This window comes from Sarcophilus harrisii, chromosome 4 (genome assembly GCF_902635505.1).
Source record: "Sarcophilus harrisii chromosome 4, mSarHar1.11, whole genome shotgun sequence".
Lineage (NCBI taxonomy): Eukaryota > Metazoa > Chordata > Mammalia > Dasyuromorphia > Dasyuridae > Sarcophilus > Sarcophilus harrisii.
Window position 1 is genome coordinate 21,593,996 of NC_045429.1, and position 20,794 is coordinate 21,614,789.

The 20,794-nt window shown below is 39.0% G+C and overlaps 1 protein-coding gene across 1 annotated transcript in view; it reads left to right on the top strand.

Annotated features, from left to right (window-relative positions):
• Positions 1–20,794, top strand: part of USP24 (ubiquitin specific peptidase 24) — a 154,683-nt gene that overhangs the window by 30,627 nt on the left and 103,262 nt on the right. The window contains 4 exon segments of the mRNA XM_031969046.1: positions 4,080–4,245; positions 9,941–10,008; positions 15,030–15,173; positions 16,774–16,896. Of these exon segments, the coding sequence (XP_031824906.1) occupies positions 4,080–4,245; positions 9,941–10,008; positions 15,030–15,173; positions 16,774–16,896 (501 nt within the window).

A 20,794-nucleotide genomic window follows, 5' to 3' on the forward strand; every position in this document is an offset into this window, starting at 1 on the left:
TCCTAATCTCTTCACTTCACACAATCTCACATAAAGAAATAGCCCTTCTCTTTGTAAAAAAACAACCCCCTTCCCCCCATATGCAGCCTGATTGCAATCTAATTTGTCTTTTCCAGTAAATTGCCTACTCTGTAATTCCCATGTCTTTAATCTTCTATCTCTAGGCTTCTTTTTTGCCTCTGCGTAAATGTCCCTTGTCTTCTCTGTGTTGAAGAAATTTTCACTTATCTGATATCCCCATCAACTATTTCTTTCTCTTTTCCCTTTCATGGTTGAGCTCTTTGAGAAAGCCATCTTCTTCCTCTTCTCATTTTCTTCTAAGCCCCCTGCCAGCTGGCTTCTGAACTCTGTCACCCATTTGAAACTCTTTTCAAAATTACCCAGGATCTCTTAATGGCCATCTTTTATGATCTTTTCTCATCCTCATCCTCCTCCTGCGAAACATGACACCGTTGGACTGCCCTGTTAGGAATCTCCTGAGGTTAGGTCCTTGTCCTTTTTCCTTCTTCATCCACATTATCTCACTGGTGATGACTCAGCTTCCATGGAGCCAATTATCCTCTACTTGCAGAAGATTCTCAGTTCTTTTTATCTAGTTCTCACCTCTTTCCTGACCTCCAGCCTCTCCTCACTTCTTGGCTTGGGGAATGTCAACCTCAAGTTCAAAACAGAAGTTAGTTTGACCCCTAAGCCCTCCCTTTTTCCTAATTTTGCTGTTACTGTAGAGAGACCCTCCCCTCTCCCCCCCTTCCCCCCCTTCCTAGTCACCCAGGCTTGGGACTCTATTCTCGTCCTTGATTCCTCACTTGTACTCACTGCACATATTCATCTGTGGCCAGTACTTTTCATTTTTCCTTCCATGATGTCTTTCATTTACCTTGGTCACCTTTCTCCTCAAACAACTGCCACCTTGATGCAATTCCTCACCACTGCACTGACCTCTCTGTTTTAAATCTCTCCCCACTTAATCTGCCCATTAGTTGACGAAGTGACCTTCATAAAGCGCAAGGCACCAAGCTGATTGCTCAGTAGATTTCAGTGGCTTCCAAAAATCTTGTGGCTTTTAAAGCCCTTCATAACCTCGCCTTCCCAATCTTGTTACAGCTAACAACTCCACTTCATGTAATACTTTAGAATACAACAATGTGTGCATCCTATCATCTTGCTCAAACTCCATCTTCCAACAACATGCTTTGCATGCTCTCATCCTCCACTCTTTGGCTGTGCTTCTATCTTCCAGATGCCTTCAAGACTTCCCCTTTCAGAAGGCCATTCCCAGGCCTCCACTGCCAATCTGAGATTAGATTATTTCTATTGTACTAATGTAGTCTCTCCCATCAGAATATGAAATTCTTGAGGGCAGAGATTGTTTTTGTATTTCTTTGTAGAGGAAATGCTCAATCAGTGCTTGTTGACTGACTTATTAATAATATTACAAAGTTCTGAGTATGTATTTTTGAAATGTATGCTGAAGATTGTAAAATGCAGAGATATTTCCTTTGTGAAGTTCTCCATATGGAGACCATCTATCTAGGAATTTTGGAACAAAATTTAAAATTTTAATACAGATAATCACAATATTCTTAAGAACAAAAAAAAAAATTCTAGCTACTTTTTTAAGACTTCCAAAATACCTATTGACTTCATAAATGAATGACAGCTATGTACCCAAATTAAAGAAAAAAGCAAAAAAGGATTTACTATAGGAGAGTAAAGCAAGGATTTACTATTCGGGAGAAAGGGCAGTTCCTAACAGAGAGGAGTGCAAAGCACAAACTGCAAAACCCGAGATTAGATAGACCCTAACACAGAAGCCCCGATACCATTCTGATTTTTTTTCCCATTAGCTAGGGGAGTCCAGGCTTATATCCTGATATGGAAATCTATCCCAGAGACAAAAAATACTAGTCAATAACAGTATTAGGCACTTAAATGCTAAGAAAAGGGGGTGACATGACAGGAGAGAAATGTAAATTTTTCCAAGATAATTGAACAGTTGAACAAAAGGTGGCTTTTGGCTGTAGCACAACTTGTTATTGCAAAATCTCAAGTCACAATTAGGATATAGGTCAAGGTCACATCCTTATGAGAGGTCTTCCCTTGGTTTATCCCATTCAGATACATTGTACCAACTCTGGAAAATGCCAATTTTAAAAGGCCATCTAAAGTTTGACCCTGCCATTGCCTATATCTTATAAAAAAAGGACTGTCATAATTTGGTCATTTGGGTCTACTTTAAGAAGACTTCAGTTTAAAGTACTTTGCAGTGGCTGATGGAAAATCAGATAGTTTTTTAAAATCCTTCAGAGAATTCCATTAAAGTTATCTCTCTTTTATGTATTTGTATATTTGTTTACAGCTAATGTACTATTTTTAGATTTCAGTAGATTTTATCCATCTTGACTTAATATAGATTCAAAGAGGTCCAGATTTCTAAGAAACAAAAAAGACATTATCATCTGGGTTTATCTAAACTATTTTTTATAAAAAAGGCTTACATTGCTTGATGAAATAATTCATCTTAAATTACTAAAAAGGCACAGTATTTTCACTCTGTGAAACTGGCACAGCAAATAGTACAGGACCTAGAATCAGGAAGATGGAGTGAGAACTTCTACCTTAGTCTTTTACTAGCTGTGTGACCATAATGTGACCATAATAGCACCTTCCTTCTAGAGCTGTTGTGAAGATCAATCAATATGAAATAATATTCAGAAAGCATTTTCCCCAATGACTGATACGAGGTGCTATATAAATGTTAGCTATTATTTTTGTTGTGGCCATATATGTGCTATTATTATTGTTGTTGTTGTCTTACAAAAATATTTAATTCACTGAGAAAATATTGTTAACAAAATCTTTTGGAAAGCTAGTGTAGTGTAATGGATAGAGAGCTGGCATTGAATACAGGAAGAACCAGGTTTAGATCCCATTACTGATACATACTGTATAAGTTCGAGGGTTACTGTCCTTATGCTTTTGGCAAATAAATTTCTGAAAATGTAAATAATTTTAGTTCTTTTAATTGAAGCTTGATTCCCTTGATGAACAGAATTATTCTGGAGATATTTAACCTTATTTCCTTAATTTATAGTCATTCCTATCACTTTAGCTTTACCATTTCAAAGCCAATCTTCCTATCCTCTTCACCTTGCTCAGTAGCCAGTTTACCTAACAACTAATTAGAAAGCATCTTGAATAGAGTTATAGACCTGGAATCAAAAGGTCCTGTGTACAGATTCATTATGAGGCATAAAACCTGAGCTTCATTAAGAGAGACCAAACTTTCAGGTATTAGAAGGAAGTAGTCCTACTGTATTCTTGTTGTGCTTAGTCCATAATTGGAATACCAAATGTTGTTCTGGGCATCAGAGTTCAGAAAGAGCGTTCTGAATAAGGAAAGCCTTCTCAGAAAAATCAGTGTGGCCAAGGCCTCGAGGCTATGCCATGTGAAAATTGTTTAGAGGAACTGCAGCTATTGAGCCTGGAGAAGAAAGGCTCTAGAAGATCGGGGATGTAGAAGAAAGATTTTTTTAGATTCTATTTGGCCCCATAGAGCAGGACCAGGAAATTACCAAGAGACAAATTTTGGCTGACCCTTTTTTAAAGAGGAGTAGGCCAGGTCAGGAGTCAGGAGGTTCCACTTAATTGAAAGTCTCGGCAGAGACTGAACAGCCACCACTAGTCAGGCTCCAGTGGGTATTTCTCTCAGCACAGGTTGAATTAGGCAGCCTCTTTCTTATGTTCTGTCCAATGCCGAGATTTGTGAGTCATAATGAAACTGGAAATCATTGCTTAGGTTTTCAAAGGAACTGACTAGGGTATTGAAAGAAATTTTACATGTTTACAACCAGCATAATAGAGAATTGTTTCAAAAAACAGTGACCTTAACTGAATTAATGGTAATGGAAACCATAGTGATTGCTTTCATGAATAATGAAATTTGGAAAAATCACAGGTACCGCTATCATTTTTATCTCATTTAGTTTGAAAATTAAATATTTTATAAAGTATAGTAAAAATTTAAATTTTTTATTTGATTTAATATAACTTTTTTCTTTAAACTTTTTTTTTCTCAGAAGAATGATGAAAATGGCAACTGTTCTGGGGACAATATTGAATTTCCTACAACCAACTTATATGAACTGGAAAGCCGCGTTTTGACTGATCATTGGTCCATACCTTACAAACGGGAAGAATCATTGGGAAAATGCCTGATAGCTTCTGCCCGCCTTGCAAGGCTGGGTGAGTTTCTCCTATGTGGGGTGTGGGGTGGAGGGTGAAGCGTGGGACATATCTTATGATGTACAAATTCTAACAGAAAAGCAGGAGAGACAAGACCCTGAGGTCCTTGGAAATTGGCCCCAAGGCAGCTGGTCATATATTTTGTGAAAATATTTACATTGATAAGACTATATCTTATCTGGTGATCAGGGGCCTTTAGTGGCTATTGAGGAAGCTGAACTGTAGCCCTGGTAGAGGCAGGTGCCAGGTAATGCTCCCTTGAATGATGGTTCCAAGGACTGAACTGGAATCAGGGCTGATGCTCTCTCCATGACCCTTGGGGCAGCATCCTTAGTATTGCTCTCTGTGAGGCTTTTGGACCATCTCAGCCAGGTCCTCTCAAACCACCTGAGAGGGAGTGGTGGTGGGACTGACAGGCCTCGTGCCCCTCCTCTCTCTTCCTCAGGGTGCCAGGGCGGAAAGGGAAGGGGAGGGAACAGAACAAACATTTCTATAGCACCAGCTTTGAGCCAGGCACTGTGCTAAGCAACCTACAAATATTATCTCAGTTAATCCTCACAACCACCTTGCAGGGCGTGAGTGCTGCACTGATTTCCATTTGACAGTTGAGAAAACTGAAGCAGACAGGGTTATATGACTTACTTAAGGTCATATGGCTAGTGAGTGTCTGAATTGGAACGCGGGTCTCCCTGTGCCCAACTCAGTGCTCTACCTGCTGCACTACTATGATTGGATTCACTTTCCAGTGCTGCCAACAGCCGCTTCTCCCCTGCCTTCCCCTGTAGTATTTTATTTTTCCAATTACATAAAAGATGCTTTTCTTTTTTTTTTTTTAAGCTTTTTATTTTCAAAATATATGCAAACATAATTTTCAACATTCACCCTTGCATAACCTTGTGTTCCAAATTTTTTCTTCCTCCTTTCCCCTAACCCCTTTCCCTAGACAACAAATAAATCCAGTATATGTTAAACATGTGCAGTTCTTAAACATTTCCATAATTAAAAAGATACTTTTCAACATTCATTCATTTGCATTCCACTTTTTTTCTGCCTCCCTTTCTTTCTTCCCTCCCTTTCCCCCAAGACAGTAAGCAATCTGACACAGAGTACAAATATACAATCATGTCAAATATATTTCCATATTAATCGTGTTGTGAAAGAAAGATCAGAACAAAAGGGAAAAACTAGGAGAAAGAAAAAACAAAGAACAATAAAAATACTGTGGTTTGATCCATATTCAGTTGCCAGAGTTCTCTCTCTGGATGTGGATGGCTGTCTCCATCACAAGTCTATTGGAATTGCTTTGAATTAATTACCCCTCTTGCTGAAAAGAGCCAAATCCATCAGAGTTGATCATCACATAATCTTGTTGTTATACAATGATCTCCTGATTCTATTCACTTTACTTAGAATCATTTCATATAAGTCTCTCCAGGCCTCTCTGTATTCATCCTGCTGGTCATTTCTTACAGAACAATCATATTCCATAACATTCATATACCATAACTAATTCAGCCATTCTCCAGCTGAAGGGCATCCACTCAGTTTCCAATTCCTTGTCACTACAACAAGGGCTGCCACAAACAAATTCTGCACATGTGGGTCTCTTTCCCTTCTTTTAAGATCTCTTTGGGATATAAGCCCAGTAGAGGCGCTGCTGGATCAAAGGATTTGCACAGCTTGATAGCCCTTTGGCCATAGTTACAAATTGCTCTCCAGAATGGTTGGATATGTTCACAATTAGACCAACAATGCATTAGTGTCCCAATTTTCCCTCATCCTCCTCAATATTTATCATTATCTTTTCCTGTCCTTTTTACCAATCTGAGAGGTGTGAGGTGGCACTTCAAAGTTGTCTTAATTTGCATTTCTGTGATCAATAATGATTTTTTTTAAACCGCTTTTTATTTTCAAAGCATATGCATGGATAATTTTTCAACACTGACCCTTGCAAAACCTTATGCTTCAAATTTTCCCTCTTTCCCCTCACCCTCTTCCCTGAATGGCAAGTAATCCAATATGTGTTAAACATGTTAAAATATATGTTAAATCCAATATGTATGCATATTTTTAAAATTATCTTGCTGCACAAGAAAAATCAGATCAGAAAGGGAAAAAAAGAGAAAGAAAACAAAATGCAAGCAAACAACAACAAAAAGAGTGAAAATGCTATGTTATGAACCACATTCAATTCCCACAGTCCTCTCTCTGGTTGTAGATGGTTCTTTTCATCACAAGATCATTGAAACTGGCCTCAATCATCTCTCAGTAATGATTTAGAACATTTTCCCATATGACTAGAAATGGTTTTAATTTCTTTGTCTGAAAACTGCCTGCTCATATCCTTTGATCACTTATCAATTGGAGAATGAAGAGCAATTCTGCTGAATCTCATTCATTTCTGGGCCACGGTTATCTTTGTCAGAATCCCTTTGTACACACACAACTTGAAACTACATGAGATGATGATCTAAAAATATGTTTTTTGGTTATTTTGGGGACCTGCTGAAAGCAATCCCTCTAAGTGCCTTCCCAGAGGAAACTAGAAGTTGTAGAGAATTTGGATGCAGCTTTTTTCAGTTTTCCATCTTCATTCATTAGGATGTCTTTGGCATTCTGTTCATTTTCTCCTACAGTGTGTCCCTTCTTTTGTTGTTGGACAAAGATCAATGTGAAGATTGCCAGAATTGGAATAAAGATTAAGAATTCTTTGATTCTCAGCATTTTCTCTTCCCTTTCTACTGTTCTCTTTTACTCTGCAAGTGTAGGTGTACGTAGTTCTGCAAGTGTAGAAGGCGTACATAGTGTCAACACTCTTGTAGCTTTGTTTTTTCCGTGGAGCCAGGGAATCCTATTCCAGAATCTTACAGTATGGAAATAGCCCTGTGTTGGAACCTGCCATTGTAGTCGCAGCTTCTATAATTCTTCTTTTTTTGCTGAGGCAGTGCTGAGAGGTTAAGTGACTTGCCCAGGGTCACACAGCTAGAAAGGGTTAAGTGTCTGAGGCAGATTTGAACCCAGGTCCTCCTGACTTCAGGGCTGGTGCTCTATCCCTTGCGCCACCTAGCTGCCCCACTTCTATAATTTTTCTTGGGAGCCCAGAAATGGCCTGGATGCCTGTGCTTTGAGAAGCACCTGAGCTAAGATGTGGAAAGTCCATCACCAGTTGGGCCATAGAAGGACAAGAGTTATGTTTTTTTAACCAGTGTCCTTCAGTAAACATTTAAGTAGCTGTTATGGGCCAAGCACAGGGGATATGAAGGGTAGGAAGGGGGCCCAACTACAGATGTCCCAGTGGGGAGCACAGGAGAGAAACCAGAAGGCCGAAGTAGTGAACGAGGTCCCTCATGGAGGGACAGGACGTAGTAGTGAAGTCAGGGCTCCTAGGCCAATTTGATCTTGGGCTAAATATCACAGTAGCATCGCAGACTGCTCTGCAGGGCCCCCCCTGAGAGGTTCCCTCTGACAAGGTCATGCTTCCTTGCTTTATTAAGGTTTGGCTTGTCATGGAGCCCCTCGTGGATGCCCTGGTGCCAGCCCTCTCAGGCCAGCCTAGCTAAGTCTGAGACAGACAGTTTGGACCTACTTGAATTCGACTAGACGTTGGGCCCTGGCTTTGGAGGCAGCCCATTCTGCTGAGCAGAGCTCTCGTTCTTTGGATGCTGTTGTTGCTCAGTCACGGCCCCCAAAGTCGCTGGGAGGGTTTGTTTTTTTTTTTTTGCCTCTTGGCCCTTCCTGTATCCCTGTACCTCCCAGACAGCTCCGATAAGTGGTCCCCACATGGCCCAGACTTGGGACCCCAGCCACCCTGATTGCCCCCCTGGAAGCTTCCCCACTCTCCGTGTGCTCCGGCAGCTTTCATTCGGACTCCTTGTGTGAGTGTGTGCAGAGTTTACACAAAATGTATCAAATGAGGGAGCCCTTCAGGGGGTTCTCACGGGAGAAGAGGGACTCCAGAATGCTGAGACCCCAAAAGGCGTCACTGCAGCTTCAGGGAGGCAGAAGTCAGGATGAACATGAGGGGAAGACAGCCGGGCTATGCATGCCTTCTCCTCTTGGCTGGGTTGTCCCCTCCCTAGGCTGACTTCTGCCTGTTACCCCTCATAGGCCCATGAAGGCCTCTTATCACCATCTTCTTACCATCTTTGTTTACCTTTTTGGCAAATTCATGGGTTTTTAAAAAGGGTCATTTGTCTGGCCAATTCTCTGGGTGAGCACATTGCCTTCTTCAGAACAACTCCTGTTTTTCCTGCTTCAGAACTGTTTCCCTCTTGGAGACCCACTTCCCCTCAATAAGAGATATCCCTCACATTTCCCATGAAATCCCAACTGTCTTTCTATCTCTGCTCTTCCCAAAGCTGTGTTCCATATTTGACTAGTTCCAAATTTCCTCTTGTATAAATTCTAAGATCATTTTTCCTTCAAAGCACCCATTATTTCTAGTCAGCAGTCAGTGAAAATCAGATCCTGAATAGAATTTCTTGATTCTATCACCATTTGAAAGATAAAAGTTCCCATCAAGGTGGAATAAGAAGTTATTAGATTTTTTTGGAAGAAAGAGGACTTTATTAGATGTCTGCATAATTGAAAATTTCATCGTGTTCTCTTTGCTGGAATTATGATAACATTTCTTTTTTTTCAATCCATTATAATTAAAAAATATATATGTCCAGAGATTATAAAGGATAAAGTTCAAACCTTGGAGTTACACAAAATATTGTTTCAAAGGTACAGGATGATGATACGTTTCTTGAACCTATTTTTCTTTGCACAGGTGGTCTGTAGTATGTATATTAAATAGGTGCTCATTGTATGTTAGATTACAATCAATTCTTGATAATTATATTAAATTAATTTAATTTTTGGTTATACATCTTTTGTTCTACCATCTAAATATTTGCGATTCATGGCTAGTTAGTTCTGAAAGCATAATGAATAATGTTAGATAAATAGTACTACATGAGAAGTTTCAGGTAATTTTCTTTTACTGACTCCTAAAGTTTGGAGCGTCTCTTGAAGTTGTGAACTTGTAAATTGATGCTTTTTTTTTTTTTTTTTTTTTTAACTTTTCACTGAGCAAGAAGAGTTTGCAGTTTTGAGTGCTTTGAGGAGAAAGGAGAGTTTAAATTTTTCTGAACAAGGTTTTTAGCTAATAAAGATGTAAACAGATTCATTTAAAAGGAAGATTTTAGCTTCTTGTTCTGGTTTTTCAACTGTGAATGACTGTTGAATTTGGAGGCAGGAAGTTAGATTCTAATTCCATCTCTGTTGCCAACTAGCTGCTTCTCTTGGGGTAGCTTTGAAGCCTTATCTTTCTGAAGTCCCTTGCCTTACATAAAATGAGGAGATTGGGTGAGATATCTCTGAGATATCTTCCAATGATAAGACTGATACAATTCTCCTAAGTTTATCTTTGTGAAAGGAAAAATTTGTAAAATTTGTATTAAAGTGTGAATTAAATTTGAAATCGTTCTTATAAATGCCATAGTTGTAAATGTGAATATATTTTGATCTTTTCATAGCCTGTTTATAGATTGTTAGTTAGCCATAGTAAGCTTAAATCCAATGAAACTTTTGCCCCACACCTTTGATTATGCATACATTTAAAATTTGTTTTTATCATGTTCTAAGCATCTCTTTCTGCTATTTAACATCTAAATTGAATGTAGGATAATTCTCTCTTGTTTTCACTAAGGTCTTTCTGAATCTGATGAAAATTGTAAAAGATTTGTGGATCGGTGTATGCCGGAAGCATTTAAAAAGGTAAGTAAATACTGTAATTGAGTTCTGGTTCTGTTGTTATAAAAATCATTTCATGAGAGTTTTCCACTCCACTTAACTAATAACACCTCTTATATGAAAAAAGTGAATTTCTGGCTCTTAATGTGATATATTTCCCTTGATATCTCTCTATTAGCATGCTAACTTGCTAATTTTAACACAACTTGAATCTCCTCCCACTGGCTTTTAAAGAAGAGAACAAAGCTAAGAATACTGGACAGCTCTCATATTACAGCATTTTGAAAGTAATTATTCATAAAAATAGATTTATGTTGATCTCTCTTTTACTGAGAGAGAAAAAAAATCTGGTGAAGCCCTTGAAAATAGGATTAAATCAAGTCTCTTCAGCTTTCAAAGTTATGTATCTGTAATAAAGCACTCACTTAAGAGCCAGAAGCCATAGTTCCCAGTCTTTGCTTTACTTACTCTCTGTGTAACCTTGGACAAGCCACTGCTTCTCTGGTCTTACTTGGTTATAAAAAGAACAGGTTGGAATCTGATCATCTCCAACCCTTGATATTATCTGAGACAGAAGTGTCAAACATGTGGACTGTTTATGACTCCTAATAGTCTCAAGTGCAGCAAGAATCAGGTTAAGTGTAATTGGGAAATACTTGACAAAGTAAGTATATTAGCAAAAAAGAAATCTATAAACATGTAGTTTTCCAAGTCTGTATGGGGCCCTCAGGAATCCTTGTAAGTGGCTTAGTTGCCCCCATTTCTGTTTGAGTTTGACACCTCTGATTTGGGACTTGTGCAAATCTGATTTTGACTGTTTCCCATCTGTTAACAAGAGTTCTTGACTCTCAGCCATTCAGTCCCTTTTAACTTTTTTTTTTTTTGCCAAAATTTATCTGATTGTGGCTTCCTGTATGGTGAATCTTTGTACTCCTTAAGTGCATTATACATACATAAGCTTTCTTTCTTTTCCCAGTTGGGCTATGTTGTTTAGTTCCACAAACAAATATTCCTACCTCTGTTGTAGGCTTCCCTCTAGGAACACAAAGATTAAAAAAAGAGATAGTCATTGTCTTCTTGGTGCTTGCATTCAGTTACCATTTCCTTTGTAAATAAATATGTTTGTCTTATATTCCAAGATAGCATCTCTTTCAGTTTAGGGCTTAAGAAATAATGAGGTTAATTTTAAAAGTGAATTGAATTTTAAATTGATGTTTGTGATTTAAAAAGTAGCTCTTCTGTTGTAGAAAAGCTTAGAAGTCAGGTTTTTCTCCCCTCTATTTGACAAGTGACGCCTATCTATCTAGTCTGGATTTTTTTCTTAATGAGCCAATTCTTTAATGTTTGGATTTATCACATCTAGATGTGTATGTAAGTGTCTCCATGTGAGTGAATGAGATTCACTAAATACAAGACATTAATAAGTATAATCTTTAAAGTACATTTTTAGAACCACGAACAAAAATGTTTTATTGTAGATATATTCAGTTGTAGTAATGAGGGACTGTAGTCATAAATATATTATCATTAATGTTAATGAAAAATAAAACTAGGGACTTGGAGGATTATAGGACTTAAAAGCAAGGAGAGTTTCACAGAATTTAAAACAGATGATGTAAAGCAGACACCTATTATAATACACTGGACAGGCCAGGACAATGGACCAACATGACTTTTTTCTCCTTTTTTTTTTTTTTTTTTTTTAAATTTGGACCTTTGATTGTTTTAACCTAGAAAACTGATGAGGAAATTCATTCTCCCAATGAGAACTGCCCCCCCCCCCAATGTTTTGATTTGTACAAAATCTAATATTTCTTACAGTCTTAAAATTAAATTTAACAGATATAAATGTTAAATCTTACTCTTAGCTTCTGGATAATAATTCTACAAATATAAAAAAGAGAATAATGGTCACAGAATGACTTGCCGGAAAAAGATCTTGGAGCTTTGGGAACAAGCACAGGTGGTATCTGCAAAAAGTCTGATTTGGCAGTCAAAATATCAGCTGAGATCTTGGATTTTATTAAGAAAGGCATAATGTCTAGGATAGTAGACAGAAATAACATTCCCTCTGTTTTCTGCCCTTTTCAGAAAACTATTAATAATCTTGCTGGCTTCCAGTTACAGAGTCTGCTCTAGCCCTGAATCTCCTGCGATTCAGTGATCCCTGGCATCTTTTGGCCTTGATCTAGGTGTCCTTGCCAACCAAATCCACAACCTGACTCTTCAGTGTCTTTGCCCTTAAGAGGAAAGAGAAGCTTTCCTTTGCTTTGAGAAGCAGCAATAGGAATGCTTGGCTCAGTAAGGAACATGTCAGCATAGTCCAAAGTTGTCTCCCACAGACCTTAGGGGAAATCCTTCGACTCATAGACATAGCTATCAATAATGTTTTGTGTCTAATGAAACTTGATTTCTGGATATAGTCCTTTACAAAGAAAGCCCAGTGCTTTGCACTGGGTGCATTGCAATGGGTAACAGTTGATCCTAAACCCAATGGGACATGCCTGGAATGAAGGTGAGTTCTTAACCCCTAGCCCAGGGAGAAGAACATTTCTCCGCTTCTGTTCTATGCTGGGTTCCATTCAGAGCCAGTTTGGCAGCAAAGTCCTGGAGAGAGTCTGAGCAGAGGCCCAGGATCGCTCCCTGTCTGTTGTCCCTCTGTCTTAGCCCCTCAGCTGTGGGGCCCCATGCTTGGTCCTCCGACCTTCCTCCTTTTCATCCCCCTGAAGGTCATATCATACCCATCATGTGGGAGACTTGCCAGGAGAGAGAAGTCAGGCTCATTCAAGGAATCTCACCCCCTTCAGCAAATGGGCTCAGCCCTCTTCTCAGGGCTGATCAGGCTGAATCTCTTGGACCTTGCCTCATTGGGAAATGTTCTTCCTGGCAGCTCGTCCAGGAAGGGGCAAAGCAGACTCTTGTGCTGCTTTCACCCTCTCCCATGTATTTGATGGCCTTGTTGATTTACTGTAATGTCGAGTTGCAGCAGGGTAGCTGGGGTGCAGGGGCGATGTTTCAAGTAGGCCATGGGCACACTGAGAGTGACCAGGGAAGGACCACCAGGAGAATGAAGGGCCTGAAGTTCTTGTCAATGTCCAGACTGGGGGGGGGGGGGTTGGGAGCCTCATCTACAGGTACTTCAAGGACTGTCAGGTAGAGGAAGGATTCTTCTTGGTGGAGAAAGATTGAAAACTAGGAATGAGGCCGAGTTGAGAAGCAGACTCCTTTCTCCATTAGATTATAAGCTCCACAAGGACAGCCACTCTCCTTTTTGTATTTGTATCCTTGTTGCTTAGCACAGAACCTGGCACTTTGTAGGTGCTTAAGAAATGCTCATTACCTCACTGAGAATAGTAGAACAGATCCTTTAAGATGCTTGGGGGATTCCCCTCTCAATTAAATTAGGTATGTTGTAGAGAGGGTCCTTTTTCAGATATTTGTTGGACCATGGGACTTTTGAGGTCAGTTGTTTAACAAGAATGATTAAGTGCATGTGGGAGCTCTGGAGAGATTATATTGTGTATATGGAAAGAACCCGTGCTTATCTATGTTTATCCAAAAGAAGAGAAAGGTAGTGGGGGGAGGGAATAGCTGTCAGAAGCTGAGCCAAAAAGAAGACTAGATTTTAGGAGGCAGGCCTGGGGGTGAGGAAGGGACATAGAAGGGGGGCTTTCCTGGGCGGCCGGCTTTGGGAATGACTGAAAGGCAGCCAGCTACTTCCCAACTCTGAACTCTGTGATGCTGGGACTTGTAGAAATCATCGACTCCAGCCTACTTGTTTTTACAGAAAAGGAAACTGAGGCCCCCAAAGGTTAAGGGATTTGTCCCAGGTCAGCCCAGGTAGTGAGTATCCAAGTGACAGGGATGGGGGCCAGGACCACGTGACTCATAAACCCACCTCCCATTCCCCCCACCCCCATGCTGCTCTAACAGACCACACTGTTGCTGGCTCCCGCTTGCATATCTCTCTGTCTGTCTGGGACTCCAGGGAAGGATGCTGTCCTTGCTGGCTGAAGGCAGAAGAGATGGCGTTTCTGCTCTGCTCTGTCATACCACGTCCATCTCCCAGTCTAGTCCAGGCTTACTCCGGGGCGACAAGGCCTCGGCAGCTCGGCAGTCCAACTCTTGTGCATGTGTGTGTGGATCTGTGTCTTCACGTGGCTGCATGCTTCCTGCTGGTCACCCCAGGTTCCCAGGCTTATCACTTGGATAAGCACGAACAAATGAAGCTTTGGGGCTTAAACTGGCAGGGGCTCACTGACTACGTTCATATGTCTGTCTATCAGCATGGTTTTTAAAAATACGTTACTTTCTCCACGTTCATAATTTTCAAGGAAAAATAAGCAACATGTCGGATACCAAAATTGCATATGCAGTCCCATTTTGATTCATATCAGATCTTTGTGTGTTAATGTTTTTTAGCCAAGCAATGTGGCTTAGGTTATAGCTGAAAAAATTGGAATTTTTTGCCTCTGAAAAAATGCACTTTTGATCATAGAAACTCTAATTATTTCTAATTATCCAGTAATTCATGGGTAAGTCCTGGTTGATGGTTTTCTTTCTGAAGAGAAATTGTGTAAAACATATTACTAAGACCAGCAGTGTTTCTGAAGTGAAATCCTCTTAACAAAACAAAATACAAATAGCTAAATTGCTTCTTATTTCCTTATTTAAGAGCTGCCAGAGAAAAGTAGAAGAGCAGCCTTCTTTGACAAAGGGCAATATATTTCCTTTCTCTACTTTGCAAAAATCTCTTTCCTTTCTCTCCTGGCTCCCATGCCCCTGTGGGGGTTTTGCAGTTAAATTTTCCCCTTGGCTTTTATGAGCTTTAAGACTATAAATTGCTTTGCAAACCTTCATGTGCTATATACAAGTTAGTGTTATTACAGGAGAAATGTACACAGTTAAAATGTATCCAAGGAGTCAGTATCACACACACAGTCCCATCGTGTCACTCCACGTGAACCCTGGTTTGGTGAACCCTGCAAGTAGAAAGCATGGCCTTTCTCGGCGAGCTCAGCTCTAAAATAAGTTCTTTTCCTCAGTTATTGACCTCCAGCGCCGTTCACAAGTGGGGCACGGAAATCCACGAGGGAATCTACAACATGCTGATGTTGTTGGTCGATCTAGCTGCAGAGCGAGTCAAGCAAGACCCCATCCCCATCGGTCTCCTGGGAGTGCTCACAATGGTATGTGGCTCAGTGTTCTTCCAGCTCTGACTCTCACACACCCACTGATTGGATCAAAAGCCAAGAGTGGAAGCTCTTTAGGTCTCTCTGCCAAGGCAGAGCTCAGAGGAGACCAGCTGTGATGGAAGTAAGAAAGGCCTTGGCCTGGAGCTTCCGGTGCCTACAGACAACTTCGCTGCAAAGGTGAATGAAAGCTCAGGACACACGGAGACAAAAAGGACTTTTTAGTTTAGTTATCCCTGAGACTTGGGGTCAGCCTCAGCGCTAAAGAATACAAAAGGAACAAGACAGCAGGCGGAGGGGGAGCTGTGGGCTACAATTGGGATAAGAGGCTGAGGGAAGTCCATGCAGACTGTGGGTCATTGAGTGTGTCTGCCCCGGGACAGCAAGGCCAGGGGAGCTGCTGCTCTGGGCCCATTTCTCCATAAGCAGAGAGAGCTGGCTCCCACTGTGGTCAATACAGCCTGCCTGGTAATGTGACCATCCTAGCTTAGAGCTTGTGGTGCAGGAGAGAGGGAGGGAAGGCAGGAAGGCAAGTATGGGAGGGAGGGAAGGCAGACAGGCAGGCCAGAGTTGGGCTCTCATCAGGGGTTTCTGAGAGCTTATGTCATCGGGCTTGGAAAAATCAAAGAGAGGATTCCATGACGACCCCAAATTCTGCAAGGGGAGAAAGAGTAAAGTGGAAAGTTAGTCACAGGGAAAGGAGCCTCAGATGAAGCTGTCAAGGAATAATGAGAACTATATACTGTGGGTCATTTTGGAAATCACCGCACAGTGAGGGGTCAGTGGAGGAACAAAGGGCTGGCTGTACCTGGGCCACCATGTCTGAAGGGCTCAAGCCACTGGCCCTGCCCGTGTCCACCTTTCCCTTTTAACCCTGTTGGGGCAGGCTGGTGCACCCTAATGGCACCCTGCACTCAGAGCCTCTCCAGAGTGGTAGGGGCCAAACTCAGAGTACCTGGAGGCAGTCCCAGGCCCGAGATGAGAGGAGTCAGGGAGACCATGAGTGGGAGGGTCTCAGGCATTGAACAGCTCATCAATAAAGTGGGGAGGTGTGTGTGTGTGTGTGTGTGTGTGTGTGTAGTTGTGTCTGTAGTATATGTCTCTGTGTTTAGTGTGTGTGTGTAGTGTGCATGCCTGTGTGTGTAGTTGTGTATGTATAGTTTGTGTGCCTGTGTGTATCTAGTGTGTGTGTGTGGTGTGTCTGTAATGTGTATCTCTGTATGTGTGTATATGTACATACGTACGTATGTATAGATGTGGACAACAATGAGGGAGGGCAGCTCCAGTCTTTTCCTTCTACTTTCAGTCCACATTTCCCACAAGGACTCTGACTTCCTCATGATCTGTTTTTCACAATATTAGAAACCAAATCAGACTTTGGACCTGGCTTCTGCTTTTTCTACCTAGGCAAGAAAGAAAAGATTAAAAGACATTTATAAGAGTTTATATTCCTCATATTCTTGTAGTCCCCTGGGAATACATGTCATATCTTTTGTTGCAATAATTAATGCAGGCCTTCCAAGCAAACATGATCATCTTCTTCACCAAATCTAACGTGCTATCATAGAAATAAATAACATGTTTTCTTTACATCCAGGCTTTTAATCCCGATAATGAATACCATTTTAAAAACCGGATGAAAGTATCTCAAAGAAATTGGGCTGAGATTTTTGGAGAAGGAAATATGTTTGCCATCTCTCCTGTATCTGCTTTCCAGAAGGTAAGCTAAGATCTCTTTCGTCTCATTATAGACAATTGCAGTGGAACTTAGAAAATTTTGTATAACTCAGAGAGGACTGTGGGAACTGGGTGGGGAGCACAGCATACCATCTTTACTTTTTCTGTTGATGTTTGCTTGCATTTTGTTTTCTTAGGTTTTTTTCCTTCTTTATCTGATTTTTCTTGTGCAGCAAGATAACTGTATAAATGTCTATATTGGATTTAACATATATCTTAACATATTTAACATCTGTTAGACTACCTGACATCTAAGTGGGGGGAAAAGGAGGGAAAAATTTGGAGCAGAAAGTTTTGCAAAGGTCAGTGCTGAAAAATTATCCATCCATGTTTTGTAAAATAAAAAGCTTTAATTTAAAAAACGGAAGAAAATTTTATATATTGTAAACATTTATTAAAATAGAAGAATTAAATTTTTCTTCCCCTAGTTCTAAAGTAGAATTGTACAAAGTCTGAAATCTTGCCTGATAACTTGATTGCCAGATAGGAAGCCGGTGGTATTTGGATTGAATCCCATTCAGTTTAACTTGTGGAATCAGAGAAGTAGAAAAGAGCTTTAATAGGCACCTAAGTCTGTGGCTAGAGGTTAAATCCCTCCTGACTCTAATCCATCCTCTATTCAGCCACTAAAGTGATTTTCCTAAAATGCAGTGTCCTAAAATCCTGTGTCACTCCTGTTTCTCCCCTTCCCTCCCAATTCAGTTCATTATTTTGTCCTGTTGGTGTGCCTCTAGGATCAAATTCAAAAACTGCTTTTAATATCAAGCAGTTGATATTAAAAGCCCATTACAACCTAACCCTCTCCCACCTTTCCAATCTTCATATACCTTATTCCCCAATATATACTTCGATCCAGTGACCTTGGTCTTCTGGCTGTTCGACAAAAAGACTCTTTATCTCGCAACTCCAGGAATTTCTCAACTCTTCTCCATGCTTGAAGCACTTTGTCTCTTTTTTTCTCTACTTTAGCTACTGACTTCTCTGCTTTCCTCTTATGTCTCAACTAAAATCCCTTCTTCTATAGGAAGCCTTTCTTATAATCCCTTTTAATTTAATGTTTTGTTTTTGAAAATTATTTCCTTTTTATCCTGTACAGAGAGCTTGTTTTATATGTTTGTTTGCATGTTGTCTACACGGTTAGATGATATGCTCCTTGAGGGCACAGATTGCCTTTTGCCTCTTTGTATAATTGTTTTTATAATGACTCAGTCTACTCAAGAACTATTAATATTTCTCTAGTTGTTTAGATGTAGTCATTCATTCATTGATTTATGTGAGGAGTGTTTTGCAATTGCATTCATAGAGTTCCTGGCAGGTAGGAAAACTTCCAAAGATCTTATGCTGTCTAGTTATTTTAAAAAGGTGTTTCTCTTTTTATCTCTTTCTACTAGGTTTTCTTGGTAACATAGAAATGCCTTTTCTGTATCTATTGAAATAATGATGTGATTTTTGTTGTTTTTACTATTGACATGGTCAGTTAGGCTTATAGTGTTCCTAAAGTTGAATCACCCCCGTATTACTGGTATAAATCCAGCTTGTTCATCGTTTATGATCTTTGTGATTTATTGTTATAATTTTTGTTAGTGTGTTATTTAAATTTTTTGCATCAATACTCATCTATAGTTTTTTTTCTGTTTTGGCATTTCCTGGTTTATACCACATTTATGTCATAGAACAAATTTGATAGAATTTCTTTTTATCTTTTTCCCCTCAAAAAAGTCTTTGTTCATTAAATGTTTGGTAGAATTCTCATTAAGTTCTCCTAATCTTGAGGCATTTTTTTTTCTTTAAATTAGGCAGCTCCTTTATGATTTATTCAGTTTTATTTTCTAAGATTAGGTCATTTAAGTATTCTATTTCCAATTTTGTTAGTCTTTTAAGCAAATTTATATTTTTGTGAGTATTAATTTTGCTTAGTGTGTCAGTTTATTGGCATATATTTGGGGAAAATCACTCCAAATATCAGTTTTATTTCCTCTTTTTTTGTGAATTTTTTTTCATTTTTAATACTGATTTGGTTTTATTTTTTAAAATGAAATTAACCAATGATTTGTCCATTTGGTTTTTTAAATGGCCTTTACTTTTATTTGTTGAATTTTTTCTTAACTTTAAATCTCATTAATCCTGATTTGATTTTCAAGATTTCTGTTTTTGTGTTTAATTAGGGGTTTAAATTTCCCCCCATAGGTCTTTTTAGGTACATGTCCAGTTCCTTCATCTGTTCTTTCTCTTTTGATGTAAGCATTTCAAGATATAAATTTTTCCTTAAAGTACTTTTGTTTGAATTTTGGTGTGTTCAGCCAGTTTTATTATCTTCAGTGAAATTGTTTTTATGAATTATTCTTTGACTTACTCATTTTTTAGAAATAGATTATTAGTTTCTATAATTTTTAATCTGTACGTAAGGGCCTTTTATTGAATGTAATTTTTTTTATTGAATTATATCCTGAGAAGAATGCACTTAATATTTCTTCTTTTATGTATTTGTGAGGTTTTTGTACTCTGATACATGGCTATTTTTGTGAAGGTTCCCTGTATATTTCTTTTAGGAGTATATGCTTTTTAGTCTTCATACAGTATTCTCTCTCTTTTTTTTTTTTTAATTTAATAGCCTTTTATTTACAGGATATATACATGGGTAACTTTACAGCATTAACAATAGCCAAACCTCTTGTTCCAATTTTTCACCTCTTACCCCCCCCCCCCAACCCCTCCCCTAGATGGCAGGATGACCAGTAGATGTTAAATATATTAAAATATAAATTAGATACAAATAAGTATACATGACCAAAACGTTATTTTGCTGTACAAAAAGAATCAGACTCTGAAATATTGTACAATTAGCTTGTGAAGGAAATCAAAAATGCAGGTGTGCATAAATATAGGGATTGGGAATTCAATGTAATGGTTTTTAGTCATCTCCCAGAGTTCTTTTTCTGGGCATAGCTAGTTCAGTTCATTACTGCTCCATTGGAAATGATTTGGTTGATCTCGTTGCTGAGGATGGCCTGGTCCATCAGAACTGGTCATCATATAGTATTGTTGTTGAAGTATATAATGATCTCCTGGTCCTGCTCATTTCACTCAGCATCAGTTCGTGTAAGTCTCTCCAGGCCTTTCTGAAATCATCCTGTTGGTCATTTCTTACAGAACAGTAATATTCCATAATATTCATATACCACAATTTATTCAGCCATTCTCCAACTGATGGACATCCATTCAGTTTCCAGTTTTTAGCCACTACCCTCATACAGTATTCTCTAGAGAGCTAACACCCAACTTAAGAAGAAAAAAAAAAACTATTATTTTTTTTTTCTTTTTGCTTTTATGATTAGATTTATTTTGATTTTAAAGGGGGTCAATTAAGGTTCCAAACTAGTACAGTTTTGTCTCTGTTTTGTCTTGTAACTCATTTAACTTTGAGTGCTATGTATGTATGGATTTAAATTCATTGTCTATGGTACCTTAGTTTTACAAAAACTTTAGTTATTCTATTTATCTCTTTTAATTAGGTATGGTTTTGCTTTTACTGTGCCTGAAATCATGATTGTTATACCTGCCTTTTTTTTCTTTTAACTTCATTTGAAAATAATAGGTTCTGCTCCTCCCCTTATTTAACTTTGTTGTATGTCTTTCTGTTTCAAATATGTCTCTTGTAAACACATTATTGGATTCTGGGTTCTTATCCTTTCTCCTGTCCTTTTTCAGTCAGCCTCTCAAAGTTCTACACATGAAAGGATTTTCAGCACAGTTATTTAAACATGGTATTTACTTAATAAATTGTTTGTTGGATTCATTTTGCTCTTGGAAGAATACTAAATTAAAATAGGATCAAAGAACTTATAGTGTTATAAATTTAGAGGCTTATACATCCTTTTTAT